Source organism: Vulpes vulpes, chromosome 1 (genome assembly GCF_048418805.1).
Source record: "Vulpes vulpes isolate BD-2025 chromosome 1, VulVul3, whole genome shotgun sequence".
NCBI classification, from domain to species: domain Eukaryota; kingdom Metazoa; phylum Chordata; class Mammalia; order Carnivora; family Canidae; genus Vulpes; species Vulpes vulpes.
Genome location: NC_132780.1, coordinates 92,678,093 through 92,703,811, shown reverse-complemented (window position 1 = coordinate 92,703,811; position 25,719 = coordinate 92,678,093). Strand labels below are relative to the sequence as shown.

The window sequence follows — 25,719 nt, the reverse complement described above, 5'->3', positions numbered from 1 at the left end:
ATGGAGGGCACGTTAAGACCCAATCCACCGATTAGAATTCTAAGTGGCTCTGGTATAAGTCACTTATTGTCACTGCCCTTGGTTTCCACAAGCAGGTGGTAGGAATGTCTGTACTTGCTTTTTCAACTGCCTCCTGGGGGTACTGTGAGAAATAGGGTTGTTAATAGCTCATTGGGCACCATAGATGAAAAAAAAATCATAAAACCACCAAGAATTATTTGCAAAGAGGGTGAATGAACATGAAGAGACGTGCAGAAGCAAAGCATTTTTAAAGGGAACTTTATGATGTAATTTCCTAAGTGCCAAAGACAAGGGCTGCTAGGCTGGTTACAGAGATATACCAATTGCACCAGAGATATTTGGGAAAAACAGAATCAACTCACCGTGAAAGGAGATGTTGCCAAAAGCTGAATGTGTATCTTTCCTTCCAGATAGATATAGGCTCTATGCTAACTTCTCATTAAACTAATTGGCTCATTCAGGCATGCTTTGCATTTCAAAAATGTAGAGGAGTTGTAACTAATTACAATAACCAGTCCTTGGCACATTCTCCATATTTTCAAAGTATGTAACAAAGAAGAAGACTGTAATTAGCCTTCTCCACAACTCCTAGAGATTTGAGAGGGTACTAATTCCTAGATTACATATGAAAGACTGGCACAGGCAGAAGGAGCTAGCCCACAGCCACTCTTAAGCAAGAAACTCTTGCTGAAATTGTCCTGGGTTTTGCTTGTATTCTCAAGTCAATCTATTAGTATTAAATATTAAATCATGTCTACCTCTGATCATCTGCTCAGATGCAGGGGCAGAAAGAAAGGCGGGGAAGGGGTCGGTGTTTCGGGTGATGTTACCAACAACCCAGAAGCATCTGAAGCCATCTGATCACAAGGAGGGGCGTCCTTTGTCTGCCTGGCATCTGGTGTCCAGATAAGATGTGAAAGGAAAACAATACCAGGAGCGTGAAACCAACACCAACAGACATTTCCAAAGCCACTGCACCCAAGGAGAGAGAAACAAACACACTGGGGAAAGCCCGGGATGCGATTAGATGAATAGCGGTAGCTCAGATGTGCATCAAAAGGTTGGACTTTACCTCACCAAGAAAGTTCCACCTTGACAGTTTTACCTGTATCTCCAGACAAGGCAGCTGTGCTTTTACTTCGGGCCAGGAACGAGTGTGTGGGCGTCAGCAGTCTGTTAACAACGCTGCTCTCCCATGGGCTGAGCTGCAGGCGGCGAGCTAAACGTCACCACATAAGCAAGATGTTAGAGGAATTCTTTCCTGGGGCAAGAGGGTGCAAGAGCATCAAACTTATCGCTTCCATATGCCAGGCCTTCAAGAGACGAGGCTCTCCAACCAAGCAGGACGGCTAGCATACGGTCTGGGAGACGGAAACTTTGCCCAAAGGAGGAGCTATTCCATAATGTTGCCTTTCTTTAAGATATTAAGTTTGGGACAGGCTCTATGTTAGATTTATGTTTGCAGATTTTGCTAGCCACCTTCCTTTCGGTGTGAACAAGTAACAAAACAGAAACATCAGGTCACCTACAGGTTTGGCGTCTAGTTGTGCCCATCTGCCCTTGTCAGGATGGGCAGTGATCTAATGGCACATGGTCTGAGGGCACACACCTCAGCCAAAGGGCTTCCTAAGTATCCTGAATACTCAACTCCAACACAGGCTATGGCAGCTTAATGCAGGACTGCATGTCTATATAAACAAAGACTGAAAGGGTCTCCATTACATTTTGCCAGATGTTCATGAACTGCTACTTTGTCAATTGGGGGAAATTAGATATAATAAAAGGAAAGAGGACTCATACAAAGTTCTGTCTGATTTCCTTTTGACTTTCCCATTCAGTAAGCCAGGTTCTCTCAAGCCTGTTTTGGCAACAATGTAAACAAATCTGGTGGAAGATAAGGGTAAAGCTGAAGCAAGATGAAATTAAACAGAAAAACCAAAATCCAATCTAAACCTAATGTTAGAAATTACTAGTGAGTGCATGAAGATTTCAGGAAATAGATTTAGGATAATACAGTGAATATAGTTCCAAACTGTACTGGGGCTTGGTGGCAAGACCACCATAAATTATAAATTAGAAATTAATGACTTTGCTTATATTGTTAGCTTCTAGTGGTGGTCCATGAAAATACAGAAGCTACTGTCCAAAAATATCAGGAAAGAAGCTTGCAAGATCCTACAAATATCACTAAAGTAATCATACATCTCTATTTTAGGGCACACCGCTAAGTCACTGATAAAAGTCTTTAAAACTGTCTAAACATGACAAAGCCAGTTCTGCTCTGTACTATAAACAGCAGGTGCAAATATTCTTGCCTCTGGAGCCATTGTTCTTCTAATAATCTTTTATATGCTGTATTTTAAAGGAATGACGTTGAAATTCTAAAAGATTAGTTTTAGTTAACAGGAATTAGTTGATGTTAAATGTTTTTGCAGGAAATAACCTGTTCCTTTTGAAAGGAACTACCTCCAGGAAGTATCCTAATTACCTGACTTCATTTTTAAAAAGTGGTTATTTTGATCAAGGCTGTGGTGAATTTAAGAATTAGTGAATTATTTATTGGATTTCCTGTTATTAGGAGAGTTTTCACAGTTAAATGAAATCTTATCTGACAGACATAAATAAAAGGATTATATATATGTATGTGTTGTATATATACAATTACATATATAATACAGTAATAGTTGTATAGTAGAACACACAACAGAACAAGTGCTGTTATACACTCTAATATGGCAGTGTGTGTATGTGTGCATCAACAATGGAATTTAATGTACACTAAAAGTAGAATACAGTCACACAATAAAACCAATGGGGAAGAGTGAGGAGGATGAAATCTTCAACAGAACTATACTTTTTCAAGTAGATGAGAAAGGGAAGAAGAAAGGAACCCTTTATTTCCTTGACAAACTCTGTAGGATGACTGGCTCACAACTGCAGAGATGGTTTGTCATTGAGAAGACATATCCTTTCTCTGCCCTGGCTTAAGAAGTTGATTAACTTTTTATTTCTGTGAGTCTTGAAAGTATCAAACAAAGAATTTGCCTCAAATGAAGATTGCCTCTTTGACTTGTGTTTGAAGCAAATCTGAAGAGATTTGTTTTATAGCTGACACTGTGAATGAAAGATTTTGACAGAAGGAACATGTTTCTACTTCTTCTGTGTTCATTACTATGACCTGAATAAGAGAGAGACAGAGAGAGATCTCTTTTTCTTAAGATAACATTTTAGTAAAGGTTAGGACAGGAGAGTTAGTTTGTTGTTTTTCTCTCACCCACCTAGAGGGGCCTGATTTTAAGATGATAAGCTTCTGAAGGAAGAGATATTAATTCTTGTGAAACAACTTACAGTATTGATCCTACTTAAGCACTTAAAAATGAGATATTAAAAATTCCTGTAATAGACCATCTGAACCAGGGGAGGCAAACAAACATTATAGATATTTGTACTACCACAGTCATCCATAAGCAGGAAATCACTGTTCAGTTTCAGATGGGTGCCATGCAAAAATCAGGCAAGTACTGCCAGATCCCGATAGTTCATCATAAGTAGGAACTGCAAATATTATGTGAGGTATTCCATTTTTAGAATGATGGCAGTGAATTCAAATTAAAGCAAGAACAAAAACCCCTGCTCAGGTCAAAAAGAACCTGAATGCAGAATGCAGCTTTAGGTCTACCACCATGTCCTATGATCTAGATTCTAGGGAAAAATGTATGGACTAATTTTAAGCAAACAGTAGGCAACTTCATTTCTTGTTTTTGTTGTTGTTGTTGTTTGTTTTTTGTTGTTGTTTGAAATTCCTTATTCTTCCTTGAGAAAAATCTGGTTAAGTAGGAGCTTAAGAATATTAAGAAACACATTTTTAATGTGAAAATTTCCAGTGGCAATATTCTCTCCATTGCAGCAATTATAAAAACCTTTGGTAATCAGAGGTTTCCTTTAACTTGGGTCATTTTATCAGTCTATGTGACACTATATGCAAGTTTGATAATAAAAATATTTAAAAATAAGTAGGGCACAGGCAGAGAGCTCATGGATGTCATGCATTAGTGCTGGAGGACCTGGGGAAACACATATTAGCAAAGTGGGTATTTACCAAACGGTATGGAAATATTTTAGTATTTTTAATAACCAGGAGAGCATTCCAGCTGAATGTCAACCTTGATAGCATCAGAGCCTCAATTGAATATCAGCTTTAAGGCCTATGCTAGAGGGCTGAGAAAGCCCAGACAATCTGGTAAATGGTGTACATTCTTTAATACATTGCCAGTAAAAGCCTCTAACTTAAAATTCAATAAGGATGCTTCCTAATTTAATAAAGCATAACCAACTTTTAAAAATAGCAGAAAAAAATAAAGTTAGCAGAAAAGAAAATGAACTAAGTTACTTAAGTTTATAAATTAGAAGTTCAAATTCAGAAGAATTTCTAGTCTCATTAAAAGGCCTAGCCATCTCACTGTCCTACTGAAAGTTCTAACTTTAAAAAAAGAAAAAAAAAATTGCTTCCTGGACCATATGGGGGGCTCTTGGGTGAACTGAATCTTCCCTTCCTGGCCAAACCTGACCTCGTCTTTTAGACCCAGGCAGGAACTGGTAGTTCACACAATTCTTTTGACAAGGTGGCAGAGAAGCAGAACTCCCCAATGTAGTGCTCTCCTTTAGCTATTAGTCCAGCTTAGGATATGATTTGATAGATCACACGATTTAAGGGGCAGTTTCCTGGATTTGGCTATGAACTGGCTGTTGAACTTCTCTTAATCCTTAACCTCACTCAAAGCAAGAATGCATACAGTCAGGGTGATCTAAGGAAGGACATCCATGAAGGTAAGAGGATGCAGCACATCAACAACATGGGTTAGTTGCTGGTGATCTCTGTGCTAGACCCTTTCTCCAACAATTAATCTGTAACATATGAATTTGGGTCTTTCACCTCTGTCCATCATCTTTGGAACTCTGTTACCCCAACTGGAACAGATGAGCCATCCAGTAAAACTTTCTGAGTTCTAAGATCCTATTAAGAATATTCCATCAGATATGATCATTCAGAATCTATTAAACATTCCTGTTGCTAGTTGACAAATTACTGTTGTCCCATAGAAGGGTGATAGGATATTGTTCAGTTTACTGCCCAACTACCCCAATTTCAGCTGTAGAACTGAAGGAGGTAGTTGGTAAGATTGACTTCAAAGTACCATAAAATCACAATTGTAGTTTGTCTTAGACATAGGTTCACAAAAGTATGAAACTAAAATGCTGAGTAAGGGATCAAATCCAAAGAATTTTAGTATATGTGCTGCCGAAGCGAGCACTCAAATCCAAAGAAAAGGTGAGTAGACAACTGTTAAGAATGGCACTCATATGCTGTATTTCATATTAAAGGAATGGGTTTGAAGATAAAGGCTGTTTATGAAAGGAATGTTAATTCATAATAGTTTTCTCTAAGATGCAAAAGAAAAAAGGTACGTAATTTGACTATATGTCTAATATTGATGATTTAGGCATATTAGTTTAAAAAAAGGAATAGTTAAGGTTAAAAAGCAAGAGCAGGAAGTTGTTCAACATTTACTACTTTAAGAGATTAGTTATTAGTTTTATAACAGCAACATGTACAATATTGTACATTACAATAACACAAGTTTTATACAATACAGAATATATGGATACACACAGAACATGCACACACTGCATTCTTTACAAAGACTATAAACACTGAATGTTTCCCAGTAAAGCATTCAAAATAACCACAATTTGTTACTTTTAAAGAATATATGTTTTTATATTGCACAATAATTCTTTGGTTTTCTAATTTAAGGTCATTTTAAGTTCTGTAAAACCGTAGCTCATCTTAAAAACTTGATTTTTCCTTCTATGATATATAGATGTATAAAGTAAAACTTTAATTTTATAAATAACCCAACATTCATGTACTGTAAATCCATGGGATGAATAAAACTCAAAATTCAAATAAAACATTAACTGGGGACTATGATTATTAAAACTTGTAGGAGACTTCAGTGATGATATTCTTGAAGCTAAGCCAAATCCCTGAAGGGCAAAATGAATGGACACCAAGAACCGATCACACACACACACAAGAAATGCAAGTAAGCAAGGTTTGGTTAAATGAGAAATCAAATAGCAAAATGAAATCTACCAACATGAATCATTTAAAAAGATTTCTTAGAAAGTCAAAGCTTGGCATTCCCCAAGTACAGATGAAAAGTCAAAGACAACATGATTGAAGGAAAATAATTGTTCACAACAAAGATTTTTGCAATGTTGGTGGATAAGTGGGTGATTTCTGGAACTGTAAACTCATTTACTAAAAAGTTGAGAAGCACCGCTTCCATGATGGCTAAATGCAACCATTCAGCCAGTTCTAAAATGAGCAAGGTTCTTGTCGCAAGGGAAATGCTGCTCAGCCGCTTACTGCTTTTTTACTTTGAAGTTGTGTTCTTCCTATTTAAGAAACGTAGGGAAAGCAACTTCAGATGCTTATTTTTAGCTGTAACATCCAGAAAAAAAAAAAAGCATTAAGTAAATAACAGAACACTTTTTGTTGTTGTTTTCCTTTTGACTGTACCTCTATCTGGAGAATTTAGTAAAGTTGCAGATGAAGAGGAGAGCCGCTTGCTAATGACGGGATCAACATGTTTCGAAAGATTCATGGTGGAAACTGACCGCCTGTCTGGATCTAAAACAAATGGAGATAATGCTAATTGACAGCCGGCATGCAGGATTGCAATTTCCTAGTTCACTGATGGAAGGAAAAACTAGAATTGGATGCTTTCAGCTCTATTACTAGATCTTACATAATAGCACAGTTTTCTAAATGGACATCTTAAAGGTAACTTAAAGGTTAGAAATAAAATTCATTTTTCTCATAGGATAAAATAAATATTAATAAGCACACCAGTTTGTCAGCCAGGGAAGTTCAAGCATATTGTCACAATAATACAACAGACAGACAAGGACCAAAGGCAGATCACTGGAGGGCAAATACAATAATGGGGCTGACTGTTCAGCAAAGAGAGGTTTGTAAAAGTGGATGCCCTTAGAATTTCCCCAAATAGGAACAAGGGAGTAGTAATAGGGCTGGTGAAATAGAATGCAAACACTAGGAGAAAAAAAAAAAAAAAAAAAAGAACATCAGGTTCTATGCATTTGCTGCTACCTTTTCTTGTAGAGCCAGTCACTTTACCTAGGCCATTAAAGTTCACTATAGAAAAACAGATTAAAAAGAAAGAAGAAACACTCTAGGTTTGGAGCGATGTAGCATTTCTTCTTAAAGTCTACAAGTAACCATACCTCTGTGCCTGTAACACGGATTTTAGGGTGGTTTACAAATGTAGAATCAGTCCACAAATTTGCCCAACAAAATTGATGGCAATATAAAGAAAATCAGAATTCTTCAAGCTTACTAATCAAACTGTTGATCCTGTAGGTGAGTAATTTTAGAGTAATTCTTAAAGTTCTGTGAGATCAAAAGGGAAAAATCAGCTCTGTTCATCTGCTGTCTGTATGGTGGAACCAGGTGGTAGCCATCCTCACTAGAATAGATCATGTTCCCCAAATAAAAGTCTAAATAGAGTAAAAGTCTAAAAAATCTCATTATATTTATTCAGGAAGGGAAAACAGATTGTTTTGACGATGACTGCCAAAGTTAAAAGGGCTTTGCCATATTTTGTTTACCATTGTTAGCTTCTTCTAAAACTAAAAACAAAAAGTATTCCTCATGGTATATGCCTTTAAAACCCAGTTCTATCATTGGTCTATCAATGTCTAAGTAACACTGGTAGTCAACATTTTACAGTAAACTTCCCTCCACAGAATAACCATTTTTGGCCATTATTTATAGTGTATGGGGATAAACAAGTTTTCTACCAACATCAGACATTCCTATCTCTACTAGGATGTATTTGTATGGTTGAAGCAACTCAATTAGAAAACAAACAAACACAGACATCATGCCTGTGACGTAAATTAACACTTAACTGATAGGCCCTTGGAGCAATCCTGAAGATTAAGGATAATGTATCAAAAGGAAGATCTTAATGATGAAATGTAAGGCCCAGGGACACAAGGAAGGGTAACAAAAGTCATTTCTGGGTGACTGACAGCAATACATTTTCTGATACTGTTTTTATATGTTAAGCTTTAGTCAGGGGACATTGTGTCTGCCTGCAGGCCTACTCTGCCTGGTGAAAATTATAGAGGTATAATGCATACTTATTATATTACTTAATAAGATCATTTTAAATAATTTCTTTTTCTCACTCAACAAAATACAAATTCACAAAGGATTCTGAAAGAATCAGTTTAAAAAATTCACAAACCAGTGCAAGTTGATGAGTGAGCCATAAGGCAACACACAGATTTAATCTGGATTAAATTTAATTTCTAAAATGTTTTTTTCTTTTTTTAAAAAAAGATTATTTATTTATTTATTTATTCATGATAGAGAGAGAGAGAGAGAGAGAGAGGCAGAGACACAGGCAGAGGAGAAGCAGGCTCCATGCAGGGAGCCTGATGTGGGACTCGATCCCAGGTCTCCAGGATCACGCCCTGGGCCAAAGGCAGGTGCTAAACCGCTGAGCCACCCAGAGATCCCCCCCCCCCTTTTTTTTCTTTTTAAAGATTTTATTTATTCATGAGAGACAGACAGAGAGGGCAGTGCGGGGGCAGAGAGAGAAGCAGGCTCCATGCAAGAAGCCTGATGTGGTACTCAATCCCGGGACTCCAGGATCACACCTTGGGCTGAAGGCAGGTGCTAAACTGCTGAGCAACCCAGGCATCCCCTAAGATCTGTTTTTTCATCAGCAAACACTGACTGGGTTGCCCATTCTGAGTGAGTAATTGCTATAAAGGAGTAAGACCAGGTTACTGTTCTTAAGATCACGGCAGATCACTGCAAAGACTGCAACCTTTGAGAATTTTGGCAAATTCCAGTTCTTTTCAAACTTCTTTTTTTTTTCTTTTCAAACTTCTGAATTCTAGTTTAGTAGCAATTTTCTCTAATTCAGAGCCCTTATAATAAAAATAGATATTATCCAAGTGCTAACAAATACAGCATGAGTTTCTCTTGCTCCAAGTGGCAGAAATAAAGATCATATACTGAATGCTGAGTGTTGAACCAAGAATTAAAACTAAACAACTGTATTTCCCCTCAAAAATATTTGAAAACTTCTAATGGAGTATACTTCTGCCATACACAAGTAAAAGATGAAGCCAAGTAAAAGAAAAATAAGGTTATAAAAATATATATTCTTATATAGAATATATACGTAAAACTGCCCCTAGAATAAAATATCACACTTAAATGAGCTTTAGGAGTACAGATTTAACATGTGCCCTACAAAGTACCACTGGGTCATTAAAAGCCAAGGGGAAAAAAAAGTGTTTTCAAATATAGTTCAACATCATAGGAAAGTTGTGGTAATGTACTTTTAGAATTTTTAAAATAAAGGGGTTCTATTGGATACACTGAATGTTAGGAATGGAAGAACAGAGCAAACAAAAATTCATGGTTATTTAGATTAAAACTAAGAGCAGAAACAGCAGTACTGACCAGTGGGGACGGGGATGTTGGCGAGGTGAGAGCACAAACTGGATGTACTTTGATCCCAGGTAATTTATTAACTAAAAAACACTTCTTAAAGGTTTTTTTTCCCCCCCAAAATGATCTCTTAAAGAGAAAGTAAACACATAATATGTCATTACGTTATTTCAACACCTTCAAGTCACCAGAGTTCTATCATCACACTTAAGAAACACTGTGCCATATCCCAGATCTAGGTCTATGCAATAGGGTATTAAGCATGCATTATGACTAAGGTAGTGATGGTTCAGCTATTGATGAACTGTTGTTCCTAGGTCGGAGGTGCTAGCTATAGGTCAGGCAATCAGCAACCACAGGGATGTCTGTACCAGATTTTCTAGTACCACCAAGAGTTGTGAAGTGGTGGTCCAGGCCTGCTAAATCGAGAAAGGTGAATGATGATTCAACAAAACCACCTGGGGACAGAATGTAAGACAATGATTTTTCAAAGTAAATAATAATAATAATAAAAATGTCATTAGACTCACACAGATGTAAAAGAACTGACACATTATATAAAATTCGAGGTGTATTGAATTTACAGTACAAAAATAAAGCCTTTCCCTAAGTCCAAATTTCAGTATAACTTTATGTCCATTCAAGAACGAGGGAATGGCTGAGACATTCATAGTTTCTAGTTTCAGAACCTGTACTTTTTTGGGCAGAGCATTAATGCTGCACATGCTTTATGGTCCAAATACACAAGCTCATACTATTGGTTATGATCAGTCAATACTGCTATGTTTCTTCTAGAAAAAAAAAATCAGTTAACTTATTCCATAATCCTGAAATCTTAATGCAAATGATTACTTAAAATAACATAGAGTGGAAACCACATGTTTACTTAGGAATGTTGCATAGATTTCTAGCTCTTCAAGGAATTATGTAACAAAAAGGAAAAGCAGCGGTGTTAAGGGAGAGAACTTTATCTTCTTACCTTCATCACCCCCTTATCCTCAAACAGTCGGAGCATCATTTAATTATAGTTTAATTATTTCAGCTTGATTTTTGTTTTGGAAACACAGACTTAGAAAAAAAAGAAGCAACTGCCCTTTTGCGGTCCAGGAAGAAAGCAGGGATTCTGAAAGCATCACCATTTGTTACCTGCACTGCGGATGCTAGGGCTCCCATGAAGAGGGCCTCCCCATGACCACCGGTTTTGCTTCTGTTTTGGCTTCTGGCTCCTTTCCATTGTTCGTCTTACAACAGCTTCATGGCGTTCCTTCAATGGAAGAGAGGAGTGGATGATGAGATTCGATCTGGTTGTTTGAGGCTTCTTCAATTTAAGGCAGAATGGAGTAAAGGCACTACTGGAATTTCTACCTTAGTACTCCTACTTCCTAACTTTTATACCTTCTCTTAGGGTAGGAGTAATATCAACCTGCGAGAGTACTGAAATCATCAGGTCCCAGTTGGTAAAGCTCTTGGCAAACGACAGGTACTTAAATAAACAACCCTTGTTATGGCTACCAGGAGTGTGGTGCTTTCATCAATTCATGTAAGCATGGTGATACAGGTCTTAGCTTAAGCAGATGCTAAACAAATGTGGTACCATATCTTAAAAAAAAATGCAGTTCAGAATCTGAGCAGGTGGGTAATCCTGACTCCACGACTTACCTATTCTGAGTCTGCATGTTCATTTTTGCAAAAACTGATATATCAACACTCAAGGGTTGAGTAAAGATTAAATGAGATAATCTATGTGAAAATGTAAACAGTAAAGCCCTAGAGAAATCCAATTCCTTGGAGTCCTCTCCATATTTTCGTATAGATGAACTGCACAGGGGTAAGTTATGGCTCCAGACCAAACGCCCGGGCTTTTAAAGTTTTTGCGAAAATAATGGTAACAATTACACCATTCACTACCTGCCTTCCGTACCCCAACCTCCCTAGAAGCTGTGGCTATCTATAAAACTGATTACTTAATGTTGCTATGCATACCAGCACCTTAAGGGAAGGTTTCGAATTTCTGAAATAGACCTCCCATTTGCTGCCCATGGCAGCCTCTTACTTTGTCTTCCTCCAGCCTCTGCCTCCGCTTTTCCTCCACAGCAGCCCTCCTCCGCTCCTCCTTCAGCCTCTGTTCTTCTAGTTTCTTCTTTCGTTCTTCCAAGTGCTTTTCATAGTGCTGCCGGGCTCGCTCTTCCCTTTCTAACCAGATTATTTCTCTCGCAGCTTCAGGAAGAAAAAACAATGGAAATCAAACACAAGCAGGTTTAGAACTTGAACAGGTATTGGGGAGCCTGGTTGGCTCAGTCAGTTAAATGTCAGACTCCTGATTTTGCCTCAGGGAGAATCTCAGGGTTGTGAGATGGAGCCCCCCTGCTGGGCTCTGCCCTGGGCTTGGAGCCTGCTTAAGTTTCTCTTTCTCCCTCAGCCTGTCTCCACCCTGCTTGCATATACACATACTCTCTCTCTTGAAAATCAGAAAAACAAAAAAGTTTTATAGGTAGGACTGTATATAAATGGCCCACATTGAACAAATATGGGTTCTTGGGTTTTGTATTTATCAAACCTGACCTTTGCTTTCCTTAAATTTTGAGGAAAAAAAGTACCACTGTTAATTTCTAGCATAATTTAATCTGATAACAATGAGGTCAAAGAAGATACACTAAATTCTACTCTTTGGGAATCCCTACAGTCATCTAATTTGGTAGGTTAGTACAACAGAATAATGCATACATCACATGCTCTGGTCTCAATTCTGATATGATGCTCTTATAACCAATAGTACCATTCGTCTCTCTCTCTCCTCTTAAAAAATGTGATATCCTTCACATCAAAAGCCTGTGACTATAGTTGTTTCAACACAGCACTGGTTCTCTGAAAGTATTAAAAGAATTGAGGAGAAAATCCCAAAATTGATAGCTGATAAAAGATATATTAAATGCCTTACAGATTTATCACACTGAGTAAGCTAAGTGATGTGAGACTAAATAAGCAGCTCTTGCTCACATTCTGGTTAGATAAATCTATTAATATCACAGGCTGAATGAAAATGCACAATGCAGAAAATATTGTTCAGTGATGGAGTGTTTCTTTTCTCCTTTACATATACACGGTCCTTCCTCATTTTAGCGGAATACATACCCCACAAAACTTTTTTTTTTTTTAGTATAATGCTTCCTTGATCTGTGAAGACATCTTCAATATGAAGAGATCTTTAATATGAGCTATTAATAATACTGTTGGTAAAAGGGTCCAAACAAAATTTAGAGCATAAACCTTGAGAATAATACATGGGATATAAGTTAAAATGTTACTTCTTAAGAGAAAAAAAGTAAAATTCAGAACATTTGTTTCCTCTAAATGTTTACTATTAAAGATTCTGCATTGTTGGGAGCCGCGTGCCAGGAAGGGGTTAATGGATCGAGCAATGGCTCTCTGTTGACTCTTCCAACTGCAGCCCACCTGTCTCACCCTTGTTGTTGAAGGCTTGTGGCTCAAGGACGCATACTATTGCTATCTATTCAAGGGCGCATACTGTTGCTGTCTACTGTGAAAGGACATGTCTGGAGAACTAAGCTTAAAATATCCTGCTTGTTAAACAACCCTGCTTTATAAAAGAGTGAATAATACAAATAAAGTTGGCATTGTGGCTGAATCCAGCCATATGTCCCTCCTGCTCCCACTCTGTTTATGTCTCTTTTCTTTTCCTCATTCCCTTACCCTCATCCCTGGACGGTTGTCGCCCCCAGCGCGCGTGACACTGCATTTCTGCTACCATTAAATATTTCCAAAGCTGTTCATTTGAGGAGACAAATCTACTGAAAGCAATCTGAATTGACTTTGTGTGAAAAGGCAAGAACAATTCAAGATGGGTTTGTCTTATGACATCACTCAGGGTGGTAGCAGAGACAACTGGGTTCTCCCAGCTCTGCTACTAATGGGTGGTGAGATCTTAAGACATATTCATTTGAATTTTAGTTTTCTCTTGTTTTCCAAAAGATGTGGAAATTGATTTTCAAGATTTCTTCCAAGTTTAAACGCCCAGGGCTCTAAAGAAATTCTCAGGTCCAAGTTGAAAATTTACTTTAGTAAAAGCACATAGTGTGTGTCCAATAAATATTTGCTGAATGAGTGAATAAATAAAAACACTCTGAGAGGGCAGCCCGGGTGGCTCAGTGGTTTAGCACCGCCTTCAGCCCAGGGCGTGATCCTGGAGACCCGGGATCAAGTCACACGTCGGGTTCCCTTCATGGAGCCTGCTTCTCCCTCTGCCTGTGTCTCTGCTCTCTCTCTCTCTCTCTCTCTCTCTCTGTGTCTTTCATGAATAAATAAATAAAATCTTAAAAAAAAACCACTCTGAGAAAGCACACTGAAAGTAACAGATGGGGAACATAATTCTAACATGCTTTATTTTATTTTTTAAAATGACTTTATTTATTTATTCATGAGAGACAGAGAGAAAGAGGCAGAGACACAGGCAGAGGGAGAAGCAGGCTCCCTCCAGGGAGCCTGATGTGGGACTCGATCCCAGGACCCTGGGATCCTGACCTGAGCCAAAGGCAGACGCTCAACCACTGAGCTGCCCAGGCGCCCCATTCTAACATGTTTTAAAGGTGAATTTGCTGTGACCACACACTTGTGCACATAATATCTTTTGGATTTCTTATGTGGGAATACCTTACAGGCAGGCTTTCAATGGTACCACACATTTTAGTTCATTTAAAAAGGTAGATATACAGTGATAGACTTTTGTCAAAGCTTAAATAGTACAAAATATTAAAAGGCAAAATGAAGGTTTTCCTCTAACCTTAGACCTTTTTATATTCCACTTCTACCTTTTGTATAAATATAAAAGAAAAAAAAAGATAAAAATTCATGCATACTGTAGTATATATAGTACACCTCTGCTCTGAGTCTTGCTTTTTTCACTGAAAATATATCTTAGGGATATTTGCACATCAACACATAAAACATAAATCCAATAACCTTTTTAATGGCTATGTAATATTCCATTGCCCACATACTTTATTTTAATATAATCAGATACTGATAAATTATCTAAGTTTCTAGTATTTCATCAATTCAGACCTTGGGTGACATTGTACTCTTATGACCTCTGTAGATATGTGAACACATCTTCGTAGAAGTAGAAATGCTGAATCAGAGGGAATATACATTTAAAATTTTGATAGCTACTGTCATATAATCCTCTGTGGAGGTCACACCAATTTATACTTCCACTGACAGTGGATGAGTGGATCACAGGCAGAAAACGAAATGGATTCGTACCCTGAACCCTGAAGACAGGCAGTAGGATATATCTATTCTTAACTCTTTGCTTTCAAAATACATAGTCTTTGACTTTTATACCTCATGTTGAGGAAAACTTCAGATTCTTTAAGGATATTTAAGAATGTAGTATTTTCTTTTCCTTTAAGATATTCCAGAAGCCAAAAGACAAAATAAGAAAAACAAGTTTATGGAAAGTTAAGAAAATATTTTTTAAAGCTGTTAAAGTAAATTTGTAAAATTAAAGTTTATCAGGTCACAGGTTAATTTTCCTTAAATCATGTTTTTCATCAGGCTACTTTCTTGCTCATGAATATTTGCCATTATTTTCACATTAAACTGAAACTCCACTGATTTCTAAAGTCCTCTCTAAACTTGGTCTTAATACCCTTCTGTGGCCCTATTCTGCATTGCTCTCCAAAATAGCCTCTTAATTCTAAATATGCTTATTTCCCCTTACTGCCCCTTCCAAACAACCCATGCTTTTTCCATCTCTTTGCTCCCATTGTTGCTCTGTTAAGAAAGTTGCCATCATTGTTTATCCAAACTGATCCATCCATTAAAGCAGTGGTCTTAGAAGTAATATATTTCAGAATCACATCTGGAGAGGGGGGGTATGTGTGTGTATCTGTGGGGGAGGAGTACTGGTTAAAATGTAAATTCCTGGGCTCTCACCCTCATATTCAGATTTACCAATTCTAGGATGGGGCCTAAGAATCTGAATTTTGAACCTCCCAGGTGAGCCTGGTGATCCCAAGTGGTGTACTGATGGCATTTGGAGGAACACTGCCCTCAAGATCCTCAGGAGCTTTGACTCTTCGGTGGGGTGTGTGTGTGTGTGTGTGTGTGTGTGTGTGTGTCAGTGCTGCTTTTATGACATCTACCATAAACTTCAGTATTTCTTCTATTCTGATTTCCAGGTAGCAAAGTTTTTTTTTTCCATTGTTTTCCCTTTTTCCCTCCACTTACTATAGTGCTTTCCATAACTAGAACATATCCAAGGGTCTTAATCATTACTTCTGGATTCATTCACCCATACCTGTGTGGTCTTGTATTCTCAAACTGCAAGGGCACCATCTTCCTGACAGAGTCTAGGTGGTCTCACAGGAAAAATGGAGTGCTTAGCATAGTGCCACATGCCAGTTAGGGACTCGGAAAATATAGATCATTATCATGAGTGAATCTTTACGGCAATCAGCCTAATTCCTGCTGTACTGCCATAGAGGAGATGTAGCTAATGGGAAGAACAAAGGTAGGACAGTGCACTCGTGGGCTGAGTGACTTCCCGTCCTGGCCACAATCAACAGTCTAGTGCCCAGCCTGGTGCTTCTGAGCAGGCTTACATCTGTGGGAGTACATGTCACTACTACATTCATGTGTCCTTACTACATGAGGGAATATTATCACTTCATCTCTGAAACATTCAGGGCTGTTGTCTCACTTTCATATTAAGATATTGGAAGGATACAAATTGGTTACTGGTATTACTGGGTACCAGCTATAGCCAATAATATAATGAAGAATCAAAAAGTGACAAGTGCCAAATATCTGAGTTCAGGATTTGGTTCTGGTACTACTTTTGTGTGACCTTGGGAAAATGAGCCAACCTATCCTATCTGACCTCTAATTAGAGAGTATATACAAAATGATCTCCAAGATCTTTTCCAGTTAACTCCTGGGACTTGATTTTTTTTGTTTTTACCTTTGAGGTGTGTGGGATTACAATTAGGTTTCTTTTTGTTTTGATTTTGAGTGTTAGTATATTCATCTTTACGCTTTATCTCAACAATTACTGAGATTACCTGCATTTCCAATTTCAAAGTAAATCTGAGGAACAAGCTGAAGACTTAAAGGACTGTGACTTCCAGTAGGCCTTAGTGTTAATCCCAAGCTTTCTCAATTAGTCACTTAAACTCTTCCACTCACCTCTCATTGGACTAGTATACTGGAGAACTGCCTGGTAACAAGTGGGACCTTGCAGGATGCCCACCACACATGTCCTTGAGTGGTTGGGATAGCAGGTTATGTCTGCGGACTACCAAGAGCCTTCCTTTATACACGGGCTGAGGACTTCTGATATAAGACAGCAATATAATCCAGGACTCCTGCCTACAGGGCTAGGCTTAAAGAAGCATTCAATCTTTGCTGGAGTTTTGCCAAAGCATACAAATCAACAGTCGTACTTGGAATCTTTTAGTTATTTCAACCCTTACCCACTTTCACTTCTTTTTTTTTTTTTAATTTTTATTTATTTATGATAGTCACAGAAAGAGAGAGAGAGAGAGAGAGAGAGAGAGAGAGAGAGAGGCAGAGACACAGTCAGAGGGAGAAGCAGGCTCCATGCACCGGGAGCCCGACGTGGGACTCGATCCTGGGTCTCCAGGATCGCGCCCTGGGCCAAAGGCAGGCGCCAAACCGCTGCGCCACCCAGGGATCCCCCCACTTTCACTTCTTAAAAAATGTTGCCATCCTCCTTACCTGGCTGCTTTACTGAGCCCTCCTGGACCAGGAAATATAACCACCCCCCTCCTCCTTGCCTCCCCTAGCTCAGAAACATTAGGCTTCTTCAATCCTAGGCATCTAAGTCAGTATCTGGCATCACGTGGCCTGCCATCCTCATCTTTTCACCATCATCACCGTGGTGAGATGTCTTCAGCTCTTACTTTGTGCTGACACCAAGTGATCTTCAGGCATTATCTTCACAGCCACTCAGTGAGGTAGACACTGCTATTAAACTCACTTTATTATGAGAAGTCTGAGACACAGAGAAGTGATGTAACCTGCCTGATGTCTCACAATAAGTCAGCGGTGAAGATGGAACTCAAACTCTGGACTGTCTGCCTCTAGAAGCAAACAATGAGCCATTATGTTGAAGGACATGATTTGTAACACCTTCCAGGAACTAAACTCCTTCTTGAGATTGGAGTAAATTGGTTACCCGATGTGAAGACTCTGATCTTCTAATGTTACTCAGTCTTTATCATCATCTGTTTACAAGATCCCTACTTTTCAGATTTTGAGATCTTTTCATCTGTAGCCTCAAAGGCAAAGACAATTTGAGAGAAAGAAATAATGGCTGCTTAGTCACAATGATTCATTCATTTTATGGTAAAGCTTCAGCCTCTGAGTTACCAAATCCACCCTGCAACAAGCATTTATTCTGGCCAGTCCTGAGCTTGACTCACGATACTGTGGTTATGTGCTCATGTCCACATCCCTCTCACTACCATGTATTCAGATCCCTAAGCTGTTCATAGCCTGCTTGACAGTCTTAAGGGCTTTTGTACACTGTGTTCATTAGGGGACAACTTCAGGAGACCAGATGCCAAGATTAACCACAGGTCTGTCAAAGTTTCACCCAGTAGCAATTTGGTTTGGAAAGAATGCCTTCCCAAAGCTTGTATTTTTTTGTGGATAGTCTTGTCAAAACCAACGACTGTGCTAATCGAATAATGTGAGATGTGAAATCACATTAGTAAACAATCAGTAATGCTGTAGTGATTAGAGTCACAAGTGAAGCTGTCGACTCTAATCACTACAGCATTATTGGTTGTTTACTAATTAGTCCTAATCCCCCAACAACATTTTTGAGATGAACATTCAAGCCAGGCTCAAATGATCATTTATCTCTTGACCATGCTCTTATTAACAATGCTGTCCCTGTGTTGACAATGCACTGAGATTAAGAAGATTTAAAGAAGGAAAAAAAAAGGCAAAGTAAATGAGCTATGACTGGATGGGCAAATAAGTCTAGTAAAATTATCTACGGAAAGAAACTCAAATATAAGCTAATTGACGTTTGCTTACAGGTCAAAATCTTTTCTATATTATCTAAGTGATTTCTAACACTCTGTGACAGATCTCTTGTACAAGTTTGAATTTACCTACAAAACCCCTATGAATAAATTGAAGAAAAGATTTTTTAAACTCAAATTTTTCTTCATGAGCTATATGAATCAATCATATAATTCTCTGATAATCTTTCATGATGTCATTGAAGTCCCCGTTGGGAATGTGACTCTATTCATGCTAGTACTTCAAACTTAATTTGTACCATTTTTAAAAAGGGGAACTCTGTATCTCCCCAAGTGCAGAAGACTATTCACTTGCTAAACATTCCCTATATATTCTCTTGAATTTGTCAACACATCGTAGGACTATTTTTATAACATACATAAAAATCAGACAGTTTTAAGGCAGAACCATGGTATAGATGACCTTTGTGTCCTTGTTCCTGTGAGAAAACAGTTAATAAGAATCTAAGACTTGTTTGATTGAACCATTATTATTAGGCAGGTATTATCTCATAATTTGTTAATGTCTTAACTAATTTGCAGTATACCTACTGTATTCATCTCCACTTACATAAACACACATAGACTTACTATTCATTTAATATTCAACAGCAATGGTCAGACATCAACTATGTGCCAGGCACCATTATTAATAGGTACTGGGCTGCAGAAACGACAAAATGACACAAATATTTTCTCTTGTGGAGCTTATGTCCCACTGCGGGGTGGACAGACAATAAACAAGTAAGTAAAATACACATGCTCAGATGTTGAGAGTAATATTAAGGACATGCTTAAATGTGCTCTGGCTGAAAGAAAATCCTCTATTCTATCTTTCTAGAGTTTCTCAGTTCCTTCCTTAATTTATCATGATATAAAAATAAAATAAATGCCATTTTATGGGCAGCCCCCGTGGTGCAGTAGTTTAGCACTGCCTGCAGCCTGGGGTGTGATCCTGGAGACCCGGGATTGAGTCCTACATCAGGCTTCCTGCATGGAGCCTGCTTCTCTCTCTGCCTGTGTCTCTGCCTCTCTCTCTCTCTGCATAAATAAATATTTTTTTAAAATAAATTACATTAACAATTATGGCAGGCCCGCACAATTAAAAGTGTAACCATGGTGTTATTTTGCTATTAAATGTGATAAGGGAATGTTGAATGTTTTTCGGGGGTGCCTTGGTGGCTCAGTTGGTTAACTGTCTACCTTCAGCTCAGGTCACAATCTTGGGGGTTCTAGGATCGGGCCCCAAGTTGGGCTCCCCACTCAGTGGAGAATTTGCTTCTCTCTGCTTGTGCTCTCTCTCTCATGCTCCCAAATAAATAAAAATCTTAAAAAAAATGTTTTTCTGCTTATTATTATTTCATGAAAGACTTCATGAAAGTGTAAAGAAAGAGCAAATATTCACTACATGCTTAACAATGAGTACCATGTCATGTATTGGGATACAGAGAATTAGAAAATTATAGTCAGTCACACCCTTTAAAAGTTTAAAATAGATGCAACCAGGAAGTTAAATAAAATCCAACCAGGAAAATTTCAGTAGGGCATAAAACAGCATCAGAATGTGAGCTAAAACATGTTATGCAAAATAGACTGTAGAGTGAAAAAAATGATCAAATCTCCAGAACATGAAAGGCCACGAAAACTAGGAAGGGCTTCAAAAAGAGGGAAGGGGTGCTAACTGTAACACAGCCGGAGAAATGAAGGCCTTCTATGAGCTAGTTCTGGTGATTAAGACATGAGTTTATGAAGGCCTAGATGGGGATGACAGCACCGGCAGCAAATTCAAAGGCATGGACCTGAGATTTAGTTTGAAGACAGTGTCAATTATTCTCATGACTAACTGGATTGAGGGACAGAGAGAAGGTAGCAACTCCCAGCTGCCCACTAGGCTAGAGATGGCTGAAGCTCCAACTTGAGGACAAGGCTAAGTCCAACCAATCTCTGGTAACTTCAAATGGCCCAACAGGTCAGGGTGGAGTCTAGTCAGTGCCTAGCACTGGGACACCAAAGAGAAAATATGTTTTATAAGGCAAAAGGTCCAATAGCTAAGACTGGTAGTCAGAAAGATACCAGTGCCTCCAGCAACAGTGCAAATACCAAAAACAGTTGAAAGAATTTCTTGGAGCCAGAAAAATATTGGTGCAATGGGGTTATAGGAGTCATAAAATGACCCACAGGAGTCAGTTTTGGAATGAAAGTCAATGAGCAAGTTAGTTGTACAGAAGCTGAGTTTTAGATAATGGGGAGCATCTACTATCTTATGAGCAAAAATAATGTAGAGGACCCATGTCGTCAAAAAAGGAGAGTTGAAAACAATGAGGACAAATGAATTTTTCCCCCTTAGGTAAAAAAAAAAAAATCAAAGCTTGGAAGAGCGATGGTGAAAAAGATACAGAAGTCAAGAGAAGGGAGTTTGAAGGAATGGTCTGAACAGAATCAGATGGAATAGTAGTTAGGGAGATTCCTTCATTATCACTAAAGATATTAAGACTGAAAAATAAAGCTTCAGAGTATGTGTGCTCACTTGAATGGACGGAACAGTCCCAAAAGTGAAGAATTATGCCTGGTTTTATGTGATAAATTGAAGGATAACGTAGAAAGAACAAGCCACATGATACAATCCTACCATAAAAGCATTAAAGCATGACTCAGAGATTTAACCCACAGAAAGTTATTAATAGGTCCTCCCTGTTTGCAAAACAGTACAAACATGACATGCCATCCAAAACAAAAACCTTTATTCTTCCTACCTTGCCTTTTCAAAAATGTGGATTAAAACAAAAATGTTTAATGATTTCAATGTCAATTTCAATCTACATTCAACAGTGAATAATCAATCACCATGGCCAATCATTAAAAAAACTTTGCTTTATTGGAATTTATGGAATGTATTCCAATCTTTTTTTTTTTTTTTTTTAACTTGAAAAGCTTTAAAGTTCGAAAGCTTGGTAACAGTTGGTATTCCCAACTGTTTTTGCTTTTGAAAAGCACAGCCCAAGCTCTGTTATTGAGTGACAGCCCCTCAGCCCTTCTTTTTTTTAATTTATTTAATTTATTTTTTATTTATTCATGAGAGACACAGAGAGAAAGAGAGGCAGAGACACAGGCAGAGGGAGAAGCAGGCTCCTCACAAGGAGCTGGATGCGAAGTCCCGGGTCTCCAGGGTCACGCCCTGGGCTGAAGGCGGTGCTAAACTGCTGAGCCACCGGGGCTGCCCTCACCCCATCTTTTTAAATATTCCACTGCCATTCTAGTTTTTGCAAAGCACAGCTTAAGGGTAGTTGCTCAGGTGTGCCCTCTGATTTTTAGTACTAAAGATTTTTTTGGAAATCACCTTCATATACTGTAAGGCACAATTTAAGTTAGATAATAGATTTTAGATGACACTTTTACAAATATATGTATGTGTGCTTACATGTATGTTTACTCATGTTTTTATGAAGATTGAAGAGAGCCTCTCAAGATTTAGTTGCTGCTGTGATGGCTTAAATAGAAAAAACTAGGCAAAAAGACACTGCTTTAAATTTTAAAAAGAAAATACAATTAATGCAAATAAAAAATAAAAATTAGGACTAATGTATTTCATTAAAATTATGATTTTCAACAACAATAAAAGATCAGAATTAAGGAAACTATGATATTTAACATGGCAGGGATAAGAAAGAAAAAATAAACTATGTATATTATATGCTGGCTCACCAAAATAGTCAAGTTGCAATAACATGATAATATAATCATCTGAAAATTACTTTGACCCATATGATATAATCCAAGGAGCATGATGGGTCTCTTTAGCAAATGCCTTTTCCCACCTATCCCTGCATCACTGTTCTACAGTCTCTTCCATCCTCCTGGATAGCACTTCTACAACCTCTAGTGGGAAACCATCATAGCACATGACACTTGTAGACTGGTTAGGTGCTTCTGTGGGTTCTCACCAACCCATGTGCACACCCTTTCAATACCACCTCCTATTACAATTGCTGTGGGTTTATCTCCTGCCCCACTACACTACAGGTAGTCCTTGAAGGTTGCGTCTCAATCTCTATCTTTTGAACACAATACTTGGCTAATTAGGTTTTTGAATTTATAAATTAGTAAGTAATGTTCTGCCCTGTGGATATGAATTAAAATAAGGGGCTTCATCTTAAGACAAAAATCGAGCTGCTCAACATACAAAGTTAGGCAACTTGTAGGCGTGCACAGGCCCAAAGCTAAAGGTCTTATAACTTTATAGCATAAGAAATGAAAATAATTTTTGACTTTCATGTTCATGCATCTGCAAGAACACTAATAGTGCTTGGCTTTGAAAAACAAACCCAAACAGAAAGTTATGAGTTAATGTGTAAAAGCTAATTCACAATGGGATTTCATTCATAAAAGAGTAGAGTCCTGAGCTCTGGAGCTATTTCTGCTCAAACAGATAGGAATCCACGTTGCAACTTGAAGGAGAGATTTGATAGTGTAAGACCTGACCCAGCTGGATGAAGCAGAGAGGGGAGAGGACTCAAGGACTAATCCTGGATGGATCCAAAGACAGAATGCAAATACCAGCCATCTCAGAACAGTGGGCAGTTCCTTCTTTTTGCTCATCTGGAGTCTCATTCTGCTTGGGTAGCTCTGCCTTTCCTCCGTTCTCATCCACTTGTCAAACCAGCCTAAATCAGAGAGCAGTGGGCATAGCTGCCAGGAGGAAGATATCCAGGCTGCAGAGCACTTCTGGGAAAGCAGAAGCCTGATGGCCACAGACAGCCCTGCCTCCAGGAACCTACCAGCCTGTGGGAAGCTTGTCAGCAACAGGAAACTTCAAGCCTGGGCAGAAAGTCTGGGCATAAAAGCAGCAGAGCTCGAAAAGACCTTGGCAGCAAAATAACTGAGCTCACATGACCATTATGGCAAAGGAGAGAATAAGGCCTGTGTTGGAAGAAGTAAATAACATCAAAAGACTTCTGAAAACCAGCTTCCAATGAATTTCACAAATGTGTGGATAAGAACAATAGAAAAGATGCAGTACAGGTGCTGGGTTTTCCAACTGAAACATAAACTCTTATAAAAAACACAGTGGAACTCTAGAAACATTATGTGTCATCCACTTGGAACATGCGGGCAACTTAAATCAGTCCTAATTTCAAATAAAAGAGACATTCTTGAAACACCGAGACACATTGACTGGACATTTCATCTTTCCAAGGTACGTAAGGAGAGTATCCTGCTTTAGCAATTTGCATAAATGGACATCAAAGTAAAGGAGGAGTTAGCACTAGCATCCTTGCTCAATATTCTAGAAGACAATGGTGCTTTGATCTTGGCTTCCTGGTAAGGTCGTCCTGGGGACACAGCTCTCCAGGTGATTAGATGGCAGTACCACAGTTGTTAACTTTTCACAAAGACCTTAGGCAGCAAAAGAAAAATCAGACAGCTCAGCACTAGGTCTTGGACTCTTTCTGGCAGCATGTTGGTTGCATCTGTCTATTACTTCAACAGCAGCCTTATTTTAACATAGAAAGCAGGAAGTACCCCAGCAGTGTACACAGTCTCATGACTGTTCACGTAAAAAAAGAACCATAAGGTTACTGTCCTTGTGTATGTGTGTGTGCCTCTCATATATACATTCTCTCCAATGCCATATTAAACTGTGATTACAATAAAAGAAACAAAATGACCCTAATCCTGGGCTGGGCCTTCCTGTTCCTTAAAATTGAGTCCCTATGTTTCGATCACTTTCTAAACTCTGTTTCATATCCATCTGTACAACTCATAAAGGCATGCTAGACAGCATGGTTATTATAGTGATGTCCATGTGCTCAATGGTAAGTGTCCATTAGCCTTGAGATGAAAAGTAAAATCTTAACAACAGCGCCCCTGAAGGATTGGATGAGGACTGGGGATGGATACCTAGCTGCTTCTCACGCTCCTCACGTCGCTCCCGGGCCAGCCGCTGCCGGTCGTCAACCCGTAGCACGAGAGGAGGGTCTGAAAAGGAGATAAAACACATGAGCAGAAGAGCAGGTTTTCTAATAATGATTTTTGTCTAGTAAATTTGATGAATAAAATATTACTGTGTCTTATAAAAATTGCTCTATATGACTATAGTTTCAGTGATACACTTTATTATTACTATAATTTTCCTGAGAATTCCCAAGCATTTTTCTCCTGTTCAAAAACATTATATGAAAGAGTGGATCCTAAGTGGATCCACAAGAAGAAAAAAACCCTTTTTTTTCTTTCCTGTATCTACAGGAGATGATGGATGATAACTAACCTGACTGTGGTGATCATTTCACAATACAGGTGGTTTGAGTTCAATAAAAATGGGAAAAAAATTTCTAAAAATTAAATAAAAAGACACACAGTTCTCCCCCAAAACTTATGATGTAAAAATATAACTGTAGCCTTTGACTGTCTATCCAACAGTATATACAATGCTTTGTGTTTCTAAGCTAGTGAACTTTTATGCTTTAAAAAGTCTGTTCCTCAACAGCAAATAGAATTCTAAGTGAATTCCTCCTACTGAATAGATGTTCATCAGTTGGATGTAAAAAGCCCAGCTTTGGAGTCACCCAGGCAAGAGTTCACTTCCTGTTCTGTCTCTCACTTGCTGCGTAGATTTGGCTGAGTTACTCACCAACTCTCTAAGTCTGAAGTTAATTAGGGCATGGGTTTCACAGATTTTTATTTATTACCTACAAAATGAGAATAGAAACAGAACTGAAGTGGAAACAATCTCACATCACTGTAAGAACTAAATGAAATAGCGAAATGGTATTTAGTTATGGTGCCTCGCACATAAGCCTCAGTAAACTCATTCACTGAACACTTGTTGACGCACCAGGCAGACATTCTATGTGCTGAAAAGAAAGCACTCAAGAAAAAAATAAAAACTCTGTCCTCATGGGGACTGCATTCTACTCAGGGAGAATTTTACAAAGAGGATAAATAAAGAGATATAGAATGAAAAAAAAGGGGGTAGGGTTGGTGTGTCTGAGTGGCTCAGTTCGTTAAGCATCTGACTTTGGCTCAGGTCATGATCCCAGGATCTGCATTCAGGGCATAGGTTTCTTC

At 38.4% G+C, this 25,719-nt stretch overlaps 1 protein-coding gene across 14 annotated transcripts in view; it reads right to left on the bottom strand.

The window, feature by feature from the left end:
- MAP7 (microtubule associated protein 7) overlaps nucleotides 1-25,719 on the bottom strand; it is a 149,692-nt gene that overhangs the window by 27,696 nt on the left and 96,277 nt on the right. For 10 of the 14 annotated variants that reach the window (XM_072720138.1, XM_025997887.2, XM_072720143.1 and 7 more), the window contains exons 3-7: nucleotides 24,553-24,630; nucleotides 11,634-11,797; nucleotides 10,727-10,844; nucleotides 6,608-6,718; nucleotides 1,127-1,240 (exon numbers count right to left, since the gene is read on the bottom strand). In XM_072720138.1, the coding sequence (XP_072576239.1) occupies nucleotides 1,127-1,240; nucleotides 6,608-6,718; nucleotides 10,727-10,844; nucleotides 11,634-11,797; nucleotides 24,553-24,630 (585 nt within the window). The remainder of the gene's footprint in view (nucleotides 1-1,126; nucleotides 1,241-6,607; nucleotides 6,719-10,726; nucleotides 10,845-11,633; nucleotides 11,798-24,552; nucleotides 24,631-25,719) is intronic. The other 4 variants (XM_072720147.1, XM_025997889.2, XM_072720165.1 and 1 more) reach the window with 1 other exon arrangement.